We start from the raw sequence: 21,652 nt of genomic DNA, 5'->3' as shown, positions 1-21,652 counted from the left end.
TCTCAGCTACCTATCCCAGTTCACTTCTGTCGGTTGTAACTCACTCCATCCCCTGAATGCAGTAAACTCCAAATCAGAAAAATAATCCCCTCCCATACTCTTTGTATATTTCAGCCAAACTTAAATCTCTGCTCCCTGGTCCTTTAACATGTGTTAACGGGAACAGGTTCTCTCTCCTTACTGCCTGAATCAGCCACAATCTTGACATTCTATGATCTAAGATCACACGAGTCTGGGATCCGAGGGCACAGCCTCAGAATAGAGGGACATCCCTTTCGAACTGAGATGAGGAGGAATTTCTTCAGCCAGAGGGCGGTGCATCTGTGGAATCCATTGCCACAGACGGCTGTGGAGGCCAAATCATTGGGTGTATTTAAGGGGGTTAAGGGGAGAAGGTGGGAGAATGGGGTTGAAAAAAAACCAGCCACGATTGAAGGGCAGAAGAGACTCGATGGGCTGAATGGCCTAATTGTGCTCCTATATCTTATGGTCTCTAATGCCTGTTAACTTTCTTCAGTTCAACTTCACCAGTCTAAACTTCTAGCCAAAACATTTATCTCTTCCGAGTCAAACATCATTTGATTAATCTTCTGCAGGTTACCCTGTGAAGTTTTTGCCACAGTAAAGTTATTGGGTCTGGCAGCAGAATTATCCCGGGTCCCCAGGAGGAGGAGATGGGGGGAGAGAGGAAATACTGATCCCCCTTCCACATCCCCATCCAGAACCACCTGTCACCTGAACTCATAGAACAATTCCAAGTGTCTCTTGGGCTTCCAGCTCACGCCGTTTACAGCGCCTTCCTCAGTGGAACACGCTGCTGCTTTCCTGCACAGGTTCAGACTTAACAAATACTCTGGTTTTTGATTTGAGAGGGGAGCCAGTGACCCCGGGAGTGTGTGATGGGACGGTGTGGAGGGAGCTTCACTCTGTGTCTGACCTCTGCTGTCCCTGAGCTCGATGAAACAGTAGGGAGGGTCAGTTACTGACAGGTTTGCATCCTCCTACTCGAATACCTCTCCAGACTGTACACTGAAGAAAGTTTGGGATTAACATCAAAGTGCAGCGACACCAACAGAAAGGGGAAGTTGGATGCGAGAAGAGAGGGACCTTGGCAGCAGACAGCCCAGAGCAGCATCAGGAGGCCTCAGTAACACAGGTTGACGGCATTCAGCAAAAGGATGTTGTGCTGCCATTGGTTATAGATTACACAAGGCCAGCTATAGTTGTTGGAGGACAGTTTCCTTCCCTGCTCAGGAGTTCCCCGAGTCACCGACTGGCCCAAGTGGAGGTGTACACCGCCTCAATTTCAGTTGCATCTCCTCAGACAATGATGGAACCCCAAAACCGTTCAGGAACGGGCTGATACGTAACATTCGGGCAACCCAGTTGCCAGGAAATGGCCATCCCCAACAAGAAGTTGTCTAACCACTTCCAGCTGTTTGTTCAGTGACATTACCGTCAGCAAGTCCCTCAACATCACCTGGAGCAGTCACAAGGTCAGGGACCAGGGCTCCTGTTGCAAGAGGCTTCCTGCTGGTTAGGTCTCCCTGCCTTGCCAAGGCACAGGTCAAATGTGATGGAACACTCGCCTGGAAGAAGGCAGCACTGAAGAATGAAGCAGACTGGTTGGCCAGTGTACCCTCCACTGCCATAGCGCCAGGACTGCATTGTGCATCATCTACAAAGTATGAGTTGCCAAGGGTTGGTCTGCAAAAGGCTCCTGAAATGGTGATGTCTACTCCAAGGAAGACACGGGCAGCAGGTGCACGGGAAGGTGGAAGGGCCCCTCTGTACTGACTTGGAAACATCAGCAGTCTCCTTCACCACTGCTGAAGAAAATCTCTGCTCCACAGCACTGTGGGGAGCTCCTGCACCAGGTCAAAGCCATCCGTCTCACGGACAACAAATGCCGGCTGAGAGCCCCCACCCCTGGTGCAGCCGTGCTGAAGATCTGTGACTGGTGATACCTTCCCAGTCTGCAGCCTCCCAAGGATCAGAGCTGGACCTTGGTCTTCTCTGGTGCACACCAGAAGCCTCCACTCAGCCTGATGTACGAAAAAACAAGTCCTACACCAACTTTCTTAAAAGGTGAGCATTGATTTATTCCAGTGGAGTTAATGGATGAGAACAAGGCTACTTGTTACAAAAAACATATTGTAAAAATGGAGCATATACACATACACACACACACACACACACACACACACACACACACACACACACACACACACACACACACACACACACACACAGAGTAAAGTAACATATACCCCAACCCACCCACTTCCACCTCCCCCAAAAAAAGGTTCACTAACAAATGCTGGGATCAGGCTGGTCGACATGCAATGCACTGCCACTAAGATTTGGGGACTCTTTCACTCAAAGCCTCACAGCACCAGATGTTCTCTCCACTGATCGGCCAGTGTACAAAGGATTCCACAGGCTTAAAGCAATGCTGCCCCACACTCAACCCTGAAACAAAGCAGAAACTACCAGTGCCGTGGCACAGCCACAGGATTCTGGGCGAGGTTCCATCAGCGTCCCCCTCGCTTGACACCCAACACCACCCTCCCTCCCTCCCATTCAGCATCCCGCACAAACCAATGGCGTAGGGGAGGATGCTTCAGCACTGACAAGTACTTTCAACTGAATAGAAAATAAATAACAATTTTAAGGAACGTAATCCTGGATGAGAGTGAAATAATTCCTGCCCATGTCCTCTGTTGCCTTTCCTCCTTGTAACCTGCAACTGTTCACTCCCTGAATCGTCAGTGTGTGATGGGGGCTTCTCTCTGCCACCTTGCGCAGTGAGACCACCGTTCCCGTTACCCGGAGGTGGAGGCCACCATGGCTCTGTCAGTGACAGCTCACTGGGGGAGGGGAGCACACTGCATCCCGCACGCCCTCTGCCACTCCAGTCCCACTCCCCAAAAATAGGAGTCAGAGCAGACTGCGCCGGGACAGGCCACAGAAACACGAGAGAGAACATGCGAGACTGCTGCCACGAGGTTGGTGCACCAGCAGAGCTCGACCTGCCCACTGCAAGGCCAAACAATGCTCCAGGCAGAAATCGACTGGACAGAAGCAGCAAAATGAACAGGGATCCCTGCGAAGGCTCCGTGGCTGTTTCTACAGGCAGGCTCCCTGGGTGCTGGCAGAGCATGGACCCACTGAGCCCCAGACCTATGATCTCGGAGGAATGCACAACATGTGATCACCACACCCACAGCAGCTCCATCCCGATTTTGATGCAGGACGTCCAGCACAATCTGGAAGATGCAGGCGGACTTTCCAAAACTGCCGAGTGAATCACCACTAGCAGGAGATGGCAAGATACTCTCCAGTCCCCAACAACCGCCCCAAATCCACTGTGGTACAGTCTGGGAACAGATGCTCACACAGGTCTGAGTATTCCTGCAGCCAACCACAACACAGCCAGAAACCCCCAAACTCATTGCACATCTCCTCTCCAGCTCCCCAACACCACCATCAATGTGCCCGTCTTACAGAAATAAGTGTGATCGGTACTGTACGCCGGTGTTCTACAGTGACAGACCTGTCCCCACTGGTACCGTACCCCGGTGTTCTACAGTGACAGACCTGTCCCCACTGGTACTGTACCCCAGTGTTCTACAGTGACAGACCCGTCCCCACCAGTACCGTACCCCAGTGTTCTACAGCAACAGACCCGTCCCCACCGGTACCGAAGCCCGGTGTTATACAGCGACAGACCCGTCCCCACCAGTACCGAAGCCCGGTGTTATACAGCGACAGACCCGTCCCCACCGGTACTGTACCCCAGTGTTACACAGTGACCGACCTGTCCCCACCGGTACTGTATCCAAGTGTTATAAGGCGACAGACCCGTCCCCACTGGTACCGTACCCCAGTGTTATACAGTGACAGACCCATCCCCACCAGTACTGTACCCAGTGTTGTACAGTGACAGACCTGTCCCCACCAGTACTGTACCCCAGTGTTGTACAGCGACAGACCATCCCCACCAGAACACTGGCAGGGTTATACAGCGACAGACTGATGTGTGAAGGGTTCATTAACCAGAAGAAAGGAAAACTTTGAAAATACATTATCAGTGCTGGGCCGAAGTCCTGCCCTGTGCCAGGCAGTGCTGTACCAGTTCCCATGGCGTGGTCTGAACTGACACATCGTAGTGGCTTAAGGAAAACTAATGCTGGACTTGATTTACACCCACTGTCCATGAGGAAGGGCTCCTGTGGGCAGGAGAGTGGCAGAGGTCCTGTAAATCAGGAGCAACTCCGTAACAGGAGGCAGGGATGAGGGATCCAGAGTTGGTCGGAAGCATTTTCGGGCACCTCAGAGGTGGCAGTGTCACCTGAGAAAATCCGGGCACAGGAATGAAAAGCAGAACGTGCTGACTTCTGCAGGTTTTTAATGATCAAATCCGGGCATCTCCCTGGCTCTGACCAACTGCATCCTCAACTTGCACAGATCGTCCTCCACACTGGGAGAGTCTGTGGGGGGACGGCAGATTAACCAGTCGACTGCCAGGAAGGGAACTCTCAAACCTCCAACTCTCAGCAACAGAGTAACGGGCAAATAAAAACCTCGGAACGCCCAAAACCGGACGATAAAGGCTCTGAATATTTACAGTTAGACCTCTTTCTCCCCTCGCGGCAGGGCAGAATTAACCCCATGTTAACACAGGCCCTGAGTAAGTACAATGTCGTGCTGAAGCAGGAATTCCACCCCTTCCGCCAGGCAGAACCGTCAGCCCGAGCTTAGGGCTGTGTGTGAAAGAGCCACCCGACCCTCCCACCCCACCCAACTCTTAACCCAAGTGACTCTCTTTAAAATCAAGTCTACATCATTGGATTTTAAACTATATTCCATTATAAACATTTTACAGATTTATAAAGGAACTTGTGGAATTATATGCATTTCTCTTTTAAAAGTTGTGTGTGTGTGCACGCGTTTGTTTAAACTCTACAACCTCTGTACAGAATTGCTCCCTGATTTACCCCAGCCAGCCCCCAGAGGGCAGCTATGTCTCACTCTGCATGAAGCTCTTCTCCTCTGAAGGCTTCTGGATCCAGTTCCCGTAGTTCATCTGCTCCAGGGCTCTGAAGAACAGGGTCCTGGCGTTCTGGAAGTCTGCAGCCGCCTCCTTGGCATCTGAGTAGGAAGCCAATGCCAGCAGGTCCCGACGCTGGGTCCTGGCACACAGCTGCCGGAACAGGCTGTACAGGTTGCTTTTGGAAACGCGGGAGACGTCCAGCTGGGGCCTGGTTTGGGCAGAGAATCAGGGAAAGAATTCACTCGCCTTGTGTGCTGACGGTAGCCTCATCCCCACCGTCCCCACACACCCCCTCCCCGAGAGTTATCCCTGTGCCACTATTGTCAGCTGGGGCCCGGTGTAGCAGGTCACCACAGCCACCCCTCGCAGTGCAGAGCTCAGGGAGAGAGCTGCACCATCACAGGGGCTGTCCTTTGTACGAGGCATCAAACAGCACCAGGGGTGAAGAGAACGACAGATTTAGGGTGAGGGGGAAGAGAGTTGGAGGGCATCTGAGGGGAGAAGAGAGTTGGAGGGGATCTGAGAGGGAAGAGAGTTGGAGGGGATCTGAGAGGGAAGAGGGTTGGAGGGGATCTGAGGGGGGAAGAGGGTTGGAGGGTATGGGAGGGGGACCTTCTTCACCCAGAGAGTGGGGAGTACCTGGAACGCACAGAGCAATGGAAGCACTGACAGCAGTTATCCAGACAACACTTTAATGGTCTCGGCAACAGAAGGCTCGGGAGATGGGGAATATGGACTAGCACTGGTTGGTGTGAACAAGATGGGCCGAATGGCCTGCTTCCCCGCTGTACAATCACGACAATTCCTGCAAGCGACCACACCGCAGGAGTGCGTTGTCTGCTGTAAAGTGTTTCAGGGTGTATGGAGGTGACGAGAGGCTACATAAATGCACTGTAGTGTTGGTGTCGGGCATTACGGGCTTCGGTGCAGCCAGGCTCAGAGTGATCAGTGGAGCATTGTGTTAAACAGGCTGCGTGTACTTTACCCGTCGATTTTCCCCTTGGTCCCATCTAGGACTTCCACTTCGGTTCCGTCCGCCAGGGACCAGTTCACGCTGGACTCCTTCGTTTTGCCCGTCTGTCGTGTTGAGTCGTAGACACTGACCCGGCCGATCTGGGAATGAGAACTCGGTGTGGGTGACCCAGCACAAACGTCCGACCATCCACCAGACCTGCCACCGTGTCCCGCTCTCTGCCTCCCGCTTCCCTCCCCTCTGGATCCATCCCCAGCTCCATCCCTCCCCCCCACCCATCCCTCTCCTGACATCCCTCCCCTCCCCCCGCCACCCTGTGGGTGGGGGCCCACTGTGGAGCCCAGGGTCAGGTGCAGCAGCCTTGCCCAAGCCCGGCCCACAGTGATGGACGTTGCGGTACAACAGCCTCCAAGCAGGACTGGATCCGGCGGGGGTAGGGGGGAGGAGTGATGGGGCAGTAGGCTTCAGGTCAGGTGCCGCCCCTCGCTCACACAGCAGCAGTGGTGTGACTGCCCCCGCCACAGACACTGCAGCAGTTTCAGGGGGTGGCTCATTGCCACCTCGGAGTCAGGCTGCACAGACACAGGCCCTTCAGCCCACTAATCCCTGCTGACCACCTCTTCACATTAATGCCATTTTATTCTCCACCCACATTCTACCCCCCACCCACACGCAGGGGGCAATTTACAGCGGCTGATTAACCCACCGACCATGCACGTCTTTGGGATGTGGGAGGGAACCAGAGCACTCATCCCCACCAGTACCATACCAGTACTGTACCCTGGTGTTATACAGCGACAGACTCTTCCCCACCAGTACCGTACCCCGGTGTTATACAGCGACAGACTCTTCCCCACCGGTGCTGTACTCCGATGTTATACAGCGACAGACCCATCCCCACCAGTACCGTACCCCGGTGTTATACAGCGACAGACCCGTCCCCACCAGTACCGTACCCCGGTGTTATACAGCGACAGAACCGTCCCCACCGGTACCGTACCCCGGTGTTATACAGCGACAGAACCGTCCCCACCAGTACCGTACCCCGGTGTTATACAGCGACAGACCCATCCCCACAACGTGTTATCGAATGACAGTCCCATTCCTGGAAGTCCTGTACCCCAATGTCAGCAGTGAGCATTAGGTGTTGGGTCAGGGAACAGAGCCAAGGCAAATAAAGGGTCAGCTATTGGGGAGCAAGAGACCGAAGACCCCTGCCCCGTCTCCTGTCCACCCTGACAGCAGTGACGCTAGTGTGCGGAGCACTGGGGGCACCTACCTGCGGGTGATTCAGCGTGTACGGATAAGGCAGAGCCGCTCGAAACTCGTCCCCGTCCCTGGACATACGACAGCAGACTGCGCGAGCCAGGTGGCCGTGGCTGTACAGGTAGCCTGCAGGTGGGAAGGATGGAAAGGATTCACTTGGACCGTACTGTGGTGACCTTCGCTTCAGCCCCTGAAGGTCGCAGGGAAGTCATCATCTCTCAGGAGCCGCTCTCATCCCACAGTGGTTGATGAGGTACCACTGCTATGCTCCCTTCCATTTCAAAGCCACTCCCTCCTCGGGAAACTCACCCCCATCCGGTCAACCATCCCAGCCTGCCAAAGTCTCTGAAGGTCTGTGACCGGTTCCCCTGTGTCTCTCTGTCAAAACCTCCCATATCAGGTCTCTGCCCAACTCAGCACTTAGGCTGAAGTTGTCGCTAACTCTTGTAGCTGTGCCCTCCCCCAGGGGTCCGGGAAGTGTCGATCCCCACATCCCAGTAGTACCTGCCCCCTTCATCCCACCAGTAAACGTGCGGATATCTCCCACCACGTTTTATGCCCTGTCCCTGCACAGTTCCTGGCACCCATTGATATTGGCCTGGGCTCAAAGTAATCCATTGAGTTGCAGGTGCTTTGGGATGGTGGGGGGGGTGGCTGGGGTGCGGGAGCACGTCACCACCCCAAGTCCCATCTGCCCATGTGCCACAATACCAGCCCAGCCTCTTGGTGATCTAACACTTCAAGCAAGGTGCCCAGTGATGCTGGCCAGCAACTTGTGCAGTTAACAGCACGTCTTTAGCACAGTGTCCTCAGAGAGTGGATATCGGGGAGTAAGAGGGAGGATTTAGTCTCAATTGAAAAGTGTATTTGCTTAACTTATTTTACAGTTGCACATTCTCTTATCCAGGAACTTTTAATTAGCAAAATAAAGTGGTAAATAAGTGGCCTGGAGTGTCCTGGGTAATGGAACAGTTAAAAGGGTGGTGTAGCTGCATTATTATGGAAGAGACACTGTGTGCAACATTAGAGCAAGGACCAAGGGTACAAAGACAAACTTAAAGGCTCTTAAACCAGTGCACACAGCATTTCACAACATTAAGTAGAGAGAAGTGTTGTAGCACGGAGGTTGGGTAATTAAATATTCCAGATACTTCACTTTTGGAACAGCAGGAAAATGGAAAAGACAGCGAGGTATCGCTGATATTAACGAATGGGATACCTTAGCTCAGAACATCAAGAAGTGAATCAGTTTGGGTGGGACCAAGAAACAGAAAGTGAGCAGAAAATATTGGTGGGAGTTGTACACAGACCCCAAACAGTGGTGGTAATGCAGGGTTTAGTATACATCAGCAAGCAGAGGTGCATGCAACAAGGGTTGTACAGTTATCACGTGGGATTTTAATCTAAATACAGACTGAGCAAACCAAATGAATTATAAAAGTGCAGAGGATGAATTCATGGAGGGTTTGGGAGATGGTTTTCTAGATCAGTGTGCTGAGGAACCAGCAAAGGAACAGGTTATTCTAGATCTAGTATCGATGATCTAGTGCTGAAGGGGACTTTTAGGGATCAGGGATGATGGTTTTACATGAAAATTAGTGGATTAGTTCAAGTGGATGCTGAGGTCAAAACTAAATACAGCAAACTGCAAAGGTACAGGGTGCACGTAGGCTGTGGTGAATGGGGGATCTCCACTAAAAGACAGGATGGCAAACAAGCAAGGCATTCATTTCTGGTCGCCCCATTACAGGGAGGATGTGGAGGCTTTGGAGAGGGTGCAGAGAAGGTTCACCAGGATGCTGCCTGGATTAGAGGGTGTGAGCTATAAGGAGAGGCTGGACGAACTTGGGTTGGTGGAGGCTGAAGGGAGACCTGATAGAAGTTTATAAGATAGACAGCCAGTATCTTTTACCCAGGGTCAAAATGTCAGAATCGGAATCAGGTTTATTATCACTGACATACGTGGTGAAATGTGTTTTGCAGCAGCAGTACAGAGTGCAAGACATAAAGACATAAAAATTACTACAAGTTACAAAAATAAATAAAGTGCAAAAGAGGAATAACGAGGTGGTGTTCATGGACCATTCAGAAATCTGATGGCGGAGGGGAAGAAGCTGTTCCTGAAACATTGAAATGTCTAACAGTAGATGGTGTGCATTTAAGGTGAGAGGGGGAAAGTTCAAAGGAGGTGTGTGGGGCTAATTTTTTTTTTACACAGAGAGTGGTGGGTGCCTGGAATGTGCTGCCAGGGGTGATGGTGGAGGTAGATACAATAGGGGTGTTTAAGAGGCTTTTAGATAGGCAAATGGATGTGCAGGGAATGGAAGGATATGGACATTGTGTAGGCAGAGAGGATTCATTTAGGCACTTAATTACTAATTAGTTCGGCACAACGTTGTGGGCCAACGGGCCTGTTCCTGTGCTGTTCTGTGTTCAATGGCTGAAGAACTAATACACAGGTCTGGAGTAAGCCGGCCATTTTCTAGTTGAGATGTTGTTGAGTAGGGTGTAGCAGACACTGGTGTTGGAGCCCCAGCTGTTCACAACCTGTATCGACGACGTGCATGAGGGGATCTAGTGTAATATGTCCAGGTTTACTGAAGGTACAAAGCAGGGTGGCAGTGTGGGCTGTAAGGAGGGTGCGGAGAGACTTCAAGGGATATCGACGAGTTAAGTAAATGGGCAAAGACGTGGCAGGTGGAATGAATGTGGTAAAATGAAAGGTCATCCATTTAGGTAGCAATAGAAAGGCAGAGTATTTTTAAATGGTGCAAGGTTGAAAGATGTGGGTATGCAGAGGGATCTGGGTGCTCTGGTACACGGGTCAGAGAGTTAACGTGCAGCTCACACAAACGATTAGGGAGACACATCTGCCTTTCATGCAAGAGGAGACATGTTGCTCCAGTTATATAGGGCCCAGGTGAGACCTCACTGAAAAACTGTACGGGTCTGGTCTCTATGCGAGGAGTGATATACTTGCGATGGAGGGAGTGCAACAAAGGTTCATCAGACTGATTTCTGGGATGGCAGGTTTATCGTACAAGGCGTAGTTATTAAGCAGACTCAGCCCGTATCGTGAAGACACAGGAGACGGCAGGCACTGGAATCCGGAGCAACACAAACTGCGGGAGGAACTCAGCGGGTCGAGCAGCATCCGTGGGGAGAAATGGACGGTCAACGTTTCGGGTCAAGACCCTTCGTCTGGACTGCCTGATTGTCCGTTGACTGGACATTTCCTGACCATCGACAGTCTGTCTCCCCCACCGATGCTGTCTGACCCGCTGAGTTCCTCCAGCAGTTGGTGTTTTGGGCCAATATCACCTTGAGTGAAGAAGAAAGAGGTGATCTGATCTGATTGCAAAATCCTGCAGGAGCTTGATGGGGAGATGTGGAGATAGGGTCAGGGACTGGGGTCGTCGTGCAGGACAAATAGGAAGTCATTTCTTCACCCAGAGAGTGGAGAATCTTTGGAATTCCCTGCCCGAGAGAGTTGCGGAGGTTCAGTTACCGAGTATATTCAAGACAGTCATCACAGACTCTTCGCCATTAGCAGAATCATGGAATACGTGGTTAGTGCAGGAAAGTACTACCAAAGTTAAATATCAGCCACGATCTTACTAAATAGTAAATCAGGCACGAGAGGCCAAATGGCCTCCTTCTGCTTCTACATCTTATGTTATGTTATGCTGAAGGGTCTGCGGTGGAAAGGGCGAGCAGCTTCAGGTTCCTGGGTATCAACATCTCAGAGGGTCTATCCTGGGCTCAACCCATAGATGTGACCATGAAGAAGGCGTGCCAGCATCTCCACTTTCTTAGAGGTTTAAGGAGGTTCAACCTGTCATCAAAGACTCTGACAAACTTCTACAGATGGACGGGGAAAGCATTCTGACTGGTTGCGCTGCAGCCTGGTTTGGGAGCTACAGTGCACAGGAAGGCACGAGGCTGCACAGAGCGGTGGCACCCATCCAGTTCCATCAGGGGTACGGCTCTCCCCACCACCCAGGACATCTACAACAGGCGACGTCTCAGAAAGGCAACGTACATCATCAGGGACCCCCACCATCCCTATTCTCGATGCTGCTGTCAGGCAGGAGGTACAGGGGCCTGAAGACCCCATACCTCAAGGTTCAACAACAGCTTCTTCCCCACTGCCGTCGGGTACTTGAGCCCACCTGAAGCCCCCAACACTGCCTTGGACTGGATTTCTCTTTCTCAACTTGCACCAGTGTCCTTATGTTTATTTTGTCATGTGTTATACGCAACATGTTAATTTAAGTTCATGTTGACTTATGTTTGTCATGTTTATCACGTACTGTGCTGCTACCACAAAAGCTGATCTTCATGGCATTTATACCCTGGGTACATAAGGCCATGACAATAAACTTGAACTTGATGTGCTCACCCAGGGTAATGGAACTGAGATAGACGGGATGGATGAAGTGGGACAACAGTGCCCCCTGAAGGCCCAGCACGTTCCAGCGAAGGATCTTGTCGCTACAGGACATGGTGCGGAGCCGCTCACCGTGCTGAATCCCGTCCCACGTCGGGACGATGTCACTTGACTCCACTGGGATGGTACCTTCACCTGGAGGCCAAAGGAAGAGTGGGTAAGAATGCCCAACGGCCTCGCGCACGATGTATCTCAGTGAGAAGTATCTCACTGTGGAAGCCAAGACTTGCCAGGAAGAGCCAATTACCCCTCCAAGCACAGCCTTGGTCAACAGAACCAACGCCACCATCTAATCACACACTCATCCAACGATGGCGTCTGTGGGCAACTGACGGAACAGGTGTAATCACCTGCAAACCATGCACCCAGGCCGGTCGTAGCCCCCTCAGGCACTATGCCCAGTGAGGTAACTTGGTCAGCTCTGCTCTGATAACACTAGGAAGTCTTCAATGGTGGGTGCTGCAGACATGGACGTCTGTATACTATACCAAGGTTTGGCTTTGGTAAAACTGATGCCCCGATAGATAGGGAACATTTCACCTTTTACCTGGTATTAGCATCAAGCACATTTATCTACAGAATCCAGCTTCCTGTACCCAATCCTATCAGACAGTACCAGGTTAGGGACATTATTGGTTAGATTCAGAGTAAAGCTCCCTCTACACTGTCCCATCAATCACCCTCAAGGTTAATCACAAAGTAAAGTTCCTTCTACATTATCCTGCCCGACATTCCCAGGGTCACCACAGGTTAGACACAGAGTAAATCTCCCTCTACACTGTCCCATCACACATTCCCAGGGCAGGGTCACCACAGGTTAGACACACAGTAAAGCTCCCTCTACACTGTCCCATCACACATTCCCAGGGCCGGGACACCACAGGTTAGACACAGAGTAAATCTCCCTCTACACTGTCCTGTCACACATTCCCAGGGCCGGGACACCACAGGTTAGACACACAGTAAAGCTCCCTCTGCACTGTCCTGTCACACATTCCCAGGGCCGGGACACCACAGGTTAGACACAGAGTAAAGCTCCCTCTGCACTGTCCCATCACACATTCCCAGGGCCGGGACACCACAGGTTAGACACAGAGTAAAGCTCCCTCTACACTGTCCTGTCACACATTCCCAGGGCAGGGACACCACAGGTTAGAGAGGAACTCCCTTTGCTGGATGTATCTTACCCCAGACACTCAAACTTGCCCAGTTCCGACACACATCATCCCCACTGCACAAGAGTCATTTTCTTCTGCTTCAGTCTGGCCTGGGTCAGAGCTGAGATTCTCTGGAGATCAACGAGATCCTTACAACCGAGTGCCTGAGTGCCGTAAGACGCAGCACCAGGCTGCCTCAGTGCACCCAGTCCCAGCATGCGAGGGTGCGCGGTTCCCGATGGGCAGGGCGTGGACTCACCGTTCTCCACCTTGGTACGCAGCTTGCCCTGCTTCGTGTTCTCAAACAGCGGGTGATGCGAGTCATCTCCTTCTTTGGTTGGCGGCTCGCTGCACGACTTGTCAAACAGGGCGCCATCTCCGCATGGGGCAGTGCTGGGAAAACAACGGCAAGAGGGACAGGATGAGGGGTAGAAAGTCTTCCACATCTCCAAGCATTTAAAAAAACCCTCTGCAAGAAACCCACAGCAGCCTCTGTAAAATTAATGCTGCCGTGGCATTCCTTTGGTGCTGGTGGGCATTTTCACCTTTACTACTGTCACACGTACTGAGATACAGTGAAAAACGTTGTTTTGCCTGCCATCCATTAGACCATTTCATCACATCGGGGTACATCGAGGTAGTACAAGGGGGAAGCAATAACAGAATGCAGAATAAAGTGTTACAGTTACAGAGAAAATGCAGTGCAGGCAGACAATAAGGTGCAAGGCCATAACGAGGTAGATTGTGAGTTCAAGAGTCCATCTTATTGTACGAGAGGTCCGTTCAATAGTCTTATAACAGCAGGATAGAAGCTGTCCTTGAGCCTGGTGGTATGTGCTTTCAGGCTTTTGTAACTTCTCCCCGATGGGACGGGAGAAGATACAAAATCCATGGAGGGGAGGCTGGTTTCCGTGATGTGCTGAGCTGTGTCCACAACTCTCTGCGGTTCCTTGCGGTTCCAGGCAGAGTGGTTGCCGTACCAAGCCGTGATGCATCAGGATAGGATGCTTTCTGTGGTGCATCGATAAAAATTAGTGAGGGTTAACAGAGACATGCCGTATTTCCTTGGCCTCCTGAGGAAGTAGAGGCACTGGTGAGCTTTCTTGGCCGTGGCATCTACGTGGTTGGACCAGGACAGGTTGTTGGTGATGTTCACTCCTAGGAACTTGAAGCTGCCAACCATCTCTACCTCAGCACCGTTGGTGTAAACAGGAGAGTGTGAGAATAACCAGGAGTGAAGAACATGCCTGGCCTGCTGATACATCAATGCCCACTCCACCTTCTCACCAGCACCCTCGGCCTTGCTGTAATTAGTGCGTCAGCCCATTAATTTTGTCCTCCTTCCACTCAGACCATTTTCCAATTCCCCTCCAGCCCTCCTTTCTTGCTCCCATTTTGCGCCAGCCTGTTCTCGGTGGGTAAGTCTTGCTTTTGTGCAAGAAGGTCGTGGGTTCGAGCCCCGCACCGTTATCCGGCCCTCACTGTGCACCGTCAGAGGTCCATCAGAGGCCTATCCACCCTACTGGGCAGAGCTAAAAGATCTCACAGCTGCATTAGAAGAGCAGTGGCCTGGGACCATGTTCATCTGAGCATTTCAAGGAAGCACACCAATGCCTCGATTTCCTCAGGAGGTCAAGCAAATTCAGCAAGTCTCCAATGACCCTCACCAATTTTCATTGATGCACCACAGAAAGCATCTGATCCGGATGCATCACAGCTTGGTACGGCAACTGCTCTGCCCAGGACCGCAAGAAACTGCAGAGAGTTGTGGACACAGCCCAGTCCATCACAGACACCAGCCTCCCCTGCACGGACTCTGTCTACACTTCCCACTGCCTTGGGAAAGCAGCCAACATAATCAAAGATCCCACCCACCCCGGACATTCTCTCTTCTCCCCCCTCCCATTGGGCAGCAACACAAAAGTTTGAGAGCACAAACCACCGGGCTCACGCACAGCTTCTACCCCACTGTTAGCAGAACTTTGAATGGACTTCTCATACACTAAAAGACAAACTCTTGATCTCTCAATCCAACTCGTCGCGGCCCTTGCATTTTATTCATCTACCTGCACTACACTTTCTCTGTAACTGTAACACTATATTCTGCAATCTGTTACTTTTGACTCCCTCAATGTACTTATGCACAGAATGATCTGTCCGAATGGCACACAGACAAAAGCTTCTCACCATATCTTGGTACCTGTGACAATAATAAACCAATTCCAAGTTAATGGATATAAGATTTCTCATACTTTCCTCTGACACAGGAGGCCTTCTGGCCCATCACAAATATGCCAGCTCTTAGAGCATTCCCATCAATCCCACTTATTTCCCTGTAACCCATTCTCCAATACCAATTTCTGTGGGTTACACAGATCATCCACCGCGATATTGCTGTGTGTGGGAGCCAGCTGTTTACCCTCACTTCTTCAATGTCTGCATGCTCTAAAGTACGTCAGTGCGCGTAGAGAGTTTTGGGACGTGCTGGGGTTGTGGGAAGCTAGTCCTTCTTCCTGATTGTAACCTGCGAACCATCACCACAGCGAACAACACCCATGCTATTTGTCATCTCCCCCGCAAACACTGCGGATGTCTGTGGTAGAGGGCAGACAGGAAGGGGTGGGGTGGGGTGGGGTGGGGTGTGGGAGGTTGGGGATGAAATTGAACTGACCTGATGTAGAGATGAAATGTTACTCCTGGTTTAATCTGTAACCTGTTGTCTTGAGCTGGTATGAAAAGACTGTCACCTGGAGACCCAGGGTTATACTTCAACAGTTCACTGTACAGAAATCTGCAGTGGGAGAAAACAACGAATCAACCTATGGACCAATTCCCCCACCTGATACCGCAACCGTCATGGAGGTTGGTGGATCCAACGCGTTCTTCCAAATGTATTTAATTACTGAAGGATTCCCCACTCCTCGTTAATTTATAGATTACAAATATTACTCTGTGAGCCTCCCCCTCAACATTTTCCCTGACAAATTCCTGCTCAGTTTACCAGAGGCCAGCACTGCCCAGAGGAGGCAGTTACTCAGCACAAGACTGGAGTCCACACTGCCTTACATCAGGGGGCTGTGAGACCACGCAGCCCTAGGACAGTGACAGAAAGCAATGACAGAGACATGGGCTTGTTCCTCGAGAGCCCAGTGAGGGTGTCACTGCCTACAGGGGGAGAGGTGGTCCTCAGGAATGTGTTACAGCTACTGGTGATACCTGCAGGGGGTGGATGAGGTATCAGCATGTGCAAGGCTCTCCCCTGGAGTTTACATGGGGGAAGGCGAGTCATGGGAATGGGTCAGCCTCTACGAGAGGGGAGTCTCCGGGAGTTCTTCTATATCTACGTGGGATGGGGGGGTGGGGAAGGGGAGGGTGGAGTCTCAGGCTTGTGTCAGCCTCTGTGAGGTGTTGGTGGGGTCGCGGGGGGAAGAGTGCTGGGGAAGCAAGGGCCAGGAGCGCATTGATATCTCCAGGCACCCCCCCCACCCGCCGATACATGTGTCAATATTTACAGCACAAAGGCGAGGTGGGATGGGGAAAGAGCTACAGATGTCAGCACGCATGGACACATCGGGTCAGTACGTGCGGGGCACGTCGGGTTAGAAGTTTTCTGGGCAGGATACTGAGAGCAAGCGTGTATTAAATGCAGGAATAGAGGAAAATAAATTGTGAAGGGGGAATATTACACTGAAGATTAACATCCATTCCATCTTGCTCAAGGGATTAAAAGCCACCATAGCAAGCTGCTGGATAACAGTGTCATTGATGACTTCACTGCATTGCATTCATTTCTGTAATTAATCCTTTACACCAGTGTTATGCAGTCTGTGCCTGCCATGGCTCATCCTACTAACCCCCCAGCACCGAATGACCCCAGAAAGCTGTCACAACCAGAACACTGCACTGCTTCTTTTTGGGATGCTGAGAAATAGCATGCTGATCAGGAACCATCTGTTCCAGGGAGACACTGCCACCACCCCCCTACCTTTCCTCAACTCCTCCCCAGATCGACAATCACAGCTCCTGATCACAAATCCAGTACAGAAGGAGGTGGGGGACAGAATCAATTTCTTTAAATGTCAGAATTCGAATCGGTTAGGGGAGCGCTGCACGGGGCTACAAGAGCAGAGGGAGACATACTTTGAAAGGCCTTGAAGGCGACTCAAGGTTATCTGTACTGCAGATGGTATATAACAGTGCAGGATCCTCGTGGGAGAATTCAATAAGGGACCTGCAGGGATTTGGTTGCACGCCCGTTGGAGATGAGGCCAACTTTAATTACATGTTGTGGAGGGAGCAAGAAAGGAGGACGGAAAATTATCCTCCGCTCAGTGCAACATTTCTATCAGCGAACAAGTATTTCGTCAAACCCCGCAAGGATCTGTTGTTTCAGCAAGAAATGCCATGTCTCCACCCTGGAAAATATCGCTGAAATCTGGATTCGTCACCACGTCGCTCAGGCTGACATTCCTTTGCACCTTCTCCCAAACCTGACACTTCTACCACAAGGAAGGTTCGCAGGGAGCCCCACCACCTCCAGCTTCCCCTCCAAATGGAATGGAGCCCCTTAATTCACTTTACTTTATCAGAGCAGGACCTCGGCTCCGGTTCCACCGGATCTTGGCTCCGGTTCTGCCGGACTTTGGCTCCCATTCTGCCAGACCTCGGCTCCCGTTCAGTTGGATTCCAGTGCAGCACTAAGATTTGGGGAGGTGACAGCATCCAACTCAAAACCCCAAAGCCTCAACACTGATCCTTGGTGACGTGCTGAGTTCTGGCAACTTTATATAGGCAAACAACCATTGCCACAGCAATGTAAACAAAGCAAGGATGTGAAGCCAGTTCTCCACGGGATGGGTTGAATATAACCTTCAAAAAAGATACATCTCGTGCCCTTTGCCTCTGCAGCAAGGGGAGGCTGCCCACCACCAGCACAAAGTGCAGCTCTGTCCATGCTGCATGCCCACTCTCTCCTGAAGCTGGGGTACAATACTGCAGGTATTGAGCATTTAAAACACCCTGCGCTTCACATCAGTGCGTGACCAAGTGTTGAAGTCCAAACTTATGACCAAGGGAATGGGATGCCTGGTTGGAGCCGTGATGTCCTGTCAATTACTGCAGAGCAAATCCTGCCACACTGCAAGCACTTTACGGTACTGAGGTTAGGAACGCGGGAACAGCGAAGAGGGAAAAAAAATCCATCCAGCCTGTCCCTCACATTCTGGGACGTTGTACATCACCTGATTGAGGAGACAAGTTACTGGTGGTTTAAAAGACGCAGAGGAGACAAGGAAAACAGTCTATTTAACAAAAGTGATTAGGTTTGAATGCACTAGCTGGCAGGGAGGATACGAGGGACATGGAAAACTATTTGTGGTCTCTTCAAAACCTGAGATTCCAGGGGCTGACTAGCTTCCTACTGCTCTACTACTTTAGGACCTACTAAGTCATCTCTTAGGTGCAGCTAGGGATCAAAAATGGGATCTGCCCAATTAGCCCATCAACCCAGAAGGCCACACCAGAACCTCCCCTCCTCTCTCCTTTGTGCATTGAAATTTACCTTATGAAGCACCTCCGCGAGATGATCTCAGCATGACAGTCGTTAACAGTCTCTCCTTTAAGACTCAGCTCTTCCCCTTTAACACATCGGTTACCTGCCAGGAAGCAAGAGCACATCAACGTCACCATGGTGAACTCTGGCATTGCTAACAGAGGAAAAGAGGCCAACTTTCAGCCAACGAATAGGCAGCAAATATACCAGTAACCGTCACCTCCCAGCATGGGGACACACAGGTAACACCACCTGAGATCAGGTGCACCACAACCAAAGATTGTTGAAAATTATCCTCCATTTGCTTACTAACATTGAAAAATGAATAAAGCTCTCTGGTGAACTCATGTCCAGCCTCCCCAATCCAACCCACAACCTCGCAGCTTGAGTCTTGCTGGAATAGAGTTACAGGTACCTACCTCCCCATGGTACCACAACATTTTTCCTGTCATAGTACCTGAGCTGTCAGAAGGGTTAAGTAACAATGGAAGAGGACCAAGGCCCAGTTTGAATGTGTCAGCTCCACACACAAGAAGTGGACAGTAATCACAGCAGAGTCTGCATTTTGTTGTCCCCCTCTCCCTACACAACCAACCCTCCCTTACTCAGGGAGGAGGTGCCCACTCCAAACTGCTTCCTGGTAAGAAGCAGTCCAGACCTTGCATGAACCTGAGCTGTCTCAGCAAGATTTTTGCCCTGGTTCTGTGGAGTGTCCCTGTGTTAATCAGAGGCAAGGGTTAAATAACTCTCCAGGGATTCTCCAGCAGAAATCCACCCTAAATCAAAGGCAGTGTAGAAAAAGCAAACACAAAATATCAGGAAAAAATAGGACTCAAGGAGTGCTCTTGTTTTCTGGTGATTCGCAATTCAATGAATCCCTGTTGTTTTAACACAGATGACTCCCTATTATTCAGCATGTCAGCTGATGTAGTTAGAGACTGAGAAAGTGTTAACTAACCCAGTTGACATGATGTAACTACTGATATTCTAAACTCCGTTCCCTTCTTGTGGATGATTTCTGTAGTTAACTGGAAGTGTGTTTCAGTGCAACAGGAGTTCTAACGTGCACTTACAGACTCCTCCTGGCTGTTTTGATGATGGCTGTGTCACACTGATACAAAGATTTTTACCCTGTTCCGTGTGGCCACAAAGAGTGAGAGAAATGCCGTGGAGGAGCTGACAAAATGGCCTCTCTGGTGGGCCTGAAGACAGTACTTTGGTTGCTGAAGGAAACGTTCTGAAGGAGTTTAATGAGAAGTAATCAACTCTCCACCTGTTGCCTGACCTACTGAATGTTTCCAACATTGAGTTATTACAGGATAAAAGAATCAGTAACAGCACAAGACACCATTCTGTTTGTGCCTAATCCCATCAAATACAAATGCTGGAAATCTGAAATAAAACGGAAAAACTTCACAGGTCAGGCAGCATCTACAGCAAGAGAAACAATCAGTTCTGAAGGGCCTGAACCAGAAACATTACTTAAGGCTAAAGAAATACGGCACGTTGCCAAGGTGGAAACCGAGGGACTCGAGGAGGGAGCTTTACTCCATCCATACTGTTCCCCCCCACCCTCCCCATCGCATTTCCCTCTTCCTCCTTGGAATGTGTCAGGGAGTGACATAGCTAGCTTTGTTAGAAATGCAGAAGTTTAATCATGCTAGAAAATTTTATCAAATGCTGGTCCATCTGTACTCGTGCCAAACAGCAGCAAGTCACACAAGTAAATCCTTCAGGTAACTCCTGATGGGATGGGATTGGATTGGATAGCTCTTTTTCAACTGGCACAGACAGGGTGGGCTGCATAGCCTCATTGTGTTGCAATTTTTCACCCCTCTGCTGTTCCTGCACTGGAAGCATGTGATGGGATGGTGTAGAGTGAGCTTCACTCTGTATCTGACCCTGGGAGTGTGTGATGGGACGGTGCAGAGGGAACTTCACTCTGTATCTGACCCTGGGAGTGTGTGATGGGACGGTGCAGAGGGAACTTCACTCTGTGTTTGACCCTGGGAGTGTGTGATGGGATGGTGTGGAGGGAGCTTCACTCTGTGCCTGACCCTGGGAGTGTGCGATGGGACAGTACAGAGGGAACTTCACTCTGTGTTTGACCCTGGGAGTGTGCGATGGGACGGTGCAGAGGGAACTTCACTCTGTGCCTGACCCTGGGACTGTATGATGGGACAGTGTAGAGGGAGCTTTGTTCTGTGTCCAACTCCTGCTCTCCTTGACCCAGCAGTGTTGATGCTGACACTGGGAATCTAATACTGACAGTAAGCGATTCTCCCGCACCAACTTGTGCTCAGCTACAACAGTGTGTTTGTGCCTGAATTAGCAACACTGGCGAGTTTGGTGTGACTTACTTAGCGTTCAGCTCTAAATGTGACCCTTGTTCAGCAGATTTCCAAAAGTTGTGCTTTATTTAAAAGCATTATCAGAGAGTGTGACTTCCGGTAAAATTGCTGAGCTACCAGCTAGTTTCCTAAGGGAAGGATCTGAAGCAGGCAAATATCAAACACATGCATAAATACACCAACAATCCCTCCCCAGGTCCTCGTCCATCAAACTCACGCTGTCACACACTTCCCCAACTTAATCTAATGTCTTCTGTACAAAATCCACAGCCCCCCAAGGAAGCAGACTGAATACAGTGAATGGTGGGATGAACTCAGCTACAAGGGAAGCTCCAGATTAATTGCACAGGAGTCTGCCAGTCGACCCATCATGGCTGTGCAGGTCCTTTCTGAAGCTGACTCTTTACCTCTTCAATCGTTCTTCAAAAGATCCAGTTGCTTGTGTCACAAGGACTCTGAGGCAAAGCCTTCCTTGCCCCAGCAATAACTACTTGTCCCTCCCAGTACCCCTTTTAAAATTGATATATCATCACCAACTCCCCAAACAGAGGATAAGATAAGATATCTTTATTAGTCACATGTACATCAAAACACAGTGAAATGCATCTTTTTGCGTAGAGTGTTCTGGGTGCAGCCCGCAGGTGTTGCCACGCTTCCGGCACCAACATAGCATGCCCACAACTTCCTAACCCGTATGTCTTTGGAATGTGGGAGGAAACCGGAGCACCCGGAGGAAACCCACGCAGACACAGGGAGAATGTACAAACTCCTTACAGACAGCGAACATAAGAGAAGGTGCCAGTTATGCAACTCTTCAAGCCTACTCTACCATTCAAGATCATTGAATG

At 50.7% G+C, this 21,652-nt stretch overlaps 1 protein-coding gene across 3 annotated transcripts in view; it reads right to left on the bottom strand.

Moving 5' to 3' along the window:
- Positions 1-2,149: 2,149 nt before the first annotated feature.
- adar (adenosine deaminase RNA specific) overlaps positions 2,150-21,652 on the bottom strand; it is a 70,001-nt gene continuing 50,498 nt past the window's right edge. For 2 of the 3 annotated variants that reach the window (XM_052045969.1, XM_052045971.1), the window contains exons 9-15: positions 18,463-18,556; positions 15,574-15,693; positions 13,162-13,295; positions 11,698-11,880; positions 7,309-7,421; positions 6,042-6,169; positions 2,151-5,264 (exon numbers count right to left, since the gene is read on the bottom strand). In XM_052045969.1, the coding sequence (XP_051901929.1) occupies positions 5,024-5,264; positions 6,042-6,169; positions 7,309-7,421; positions 11,698-11,880; positions 13,162-13,295; positions 15,574-15,693; positions 18,463-18,556 (1,013 nt within the window). In that variant the 3' untranslated portion in view covers positions 2,151-5,023. Of the gene's footprint in view, positions 5,265-6,041; positions 6,170-7,308; positions 7,422-11,697; positions 11,881-13,161; positions 13,296-15,573; positions 15,694-18,462; positions 18,557-21,652 lie in introns of all 3 variants that reach the window. The other variant, XM_052045970.1, reaches the window with a different exon arrangement.

This window comes from Pristis pectinata, chromosome 40 (assembly GCF_009764475.1).
Source record: "Pristis pectinata isolate sPriPec2 chromosome 40, sPriPec2.1.pri, whole genome shotgun sequence".
NCBI classification, from domain to species: domain Eukaryota; kingdom Metazoa; phylum Chordata; class Chondrichthyes; order Rhinopristiformes; family Pristidae; genus Pristis; species Pristis pectinata.
The sequence above is the reverse complement of the archived record's forward strand: the minus strand, read 5'-3'. Positions and strand labels throughout refer to the sequence as shown.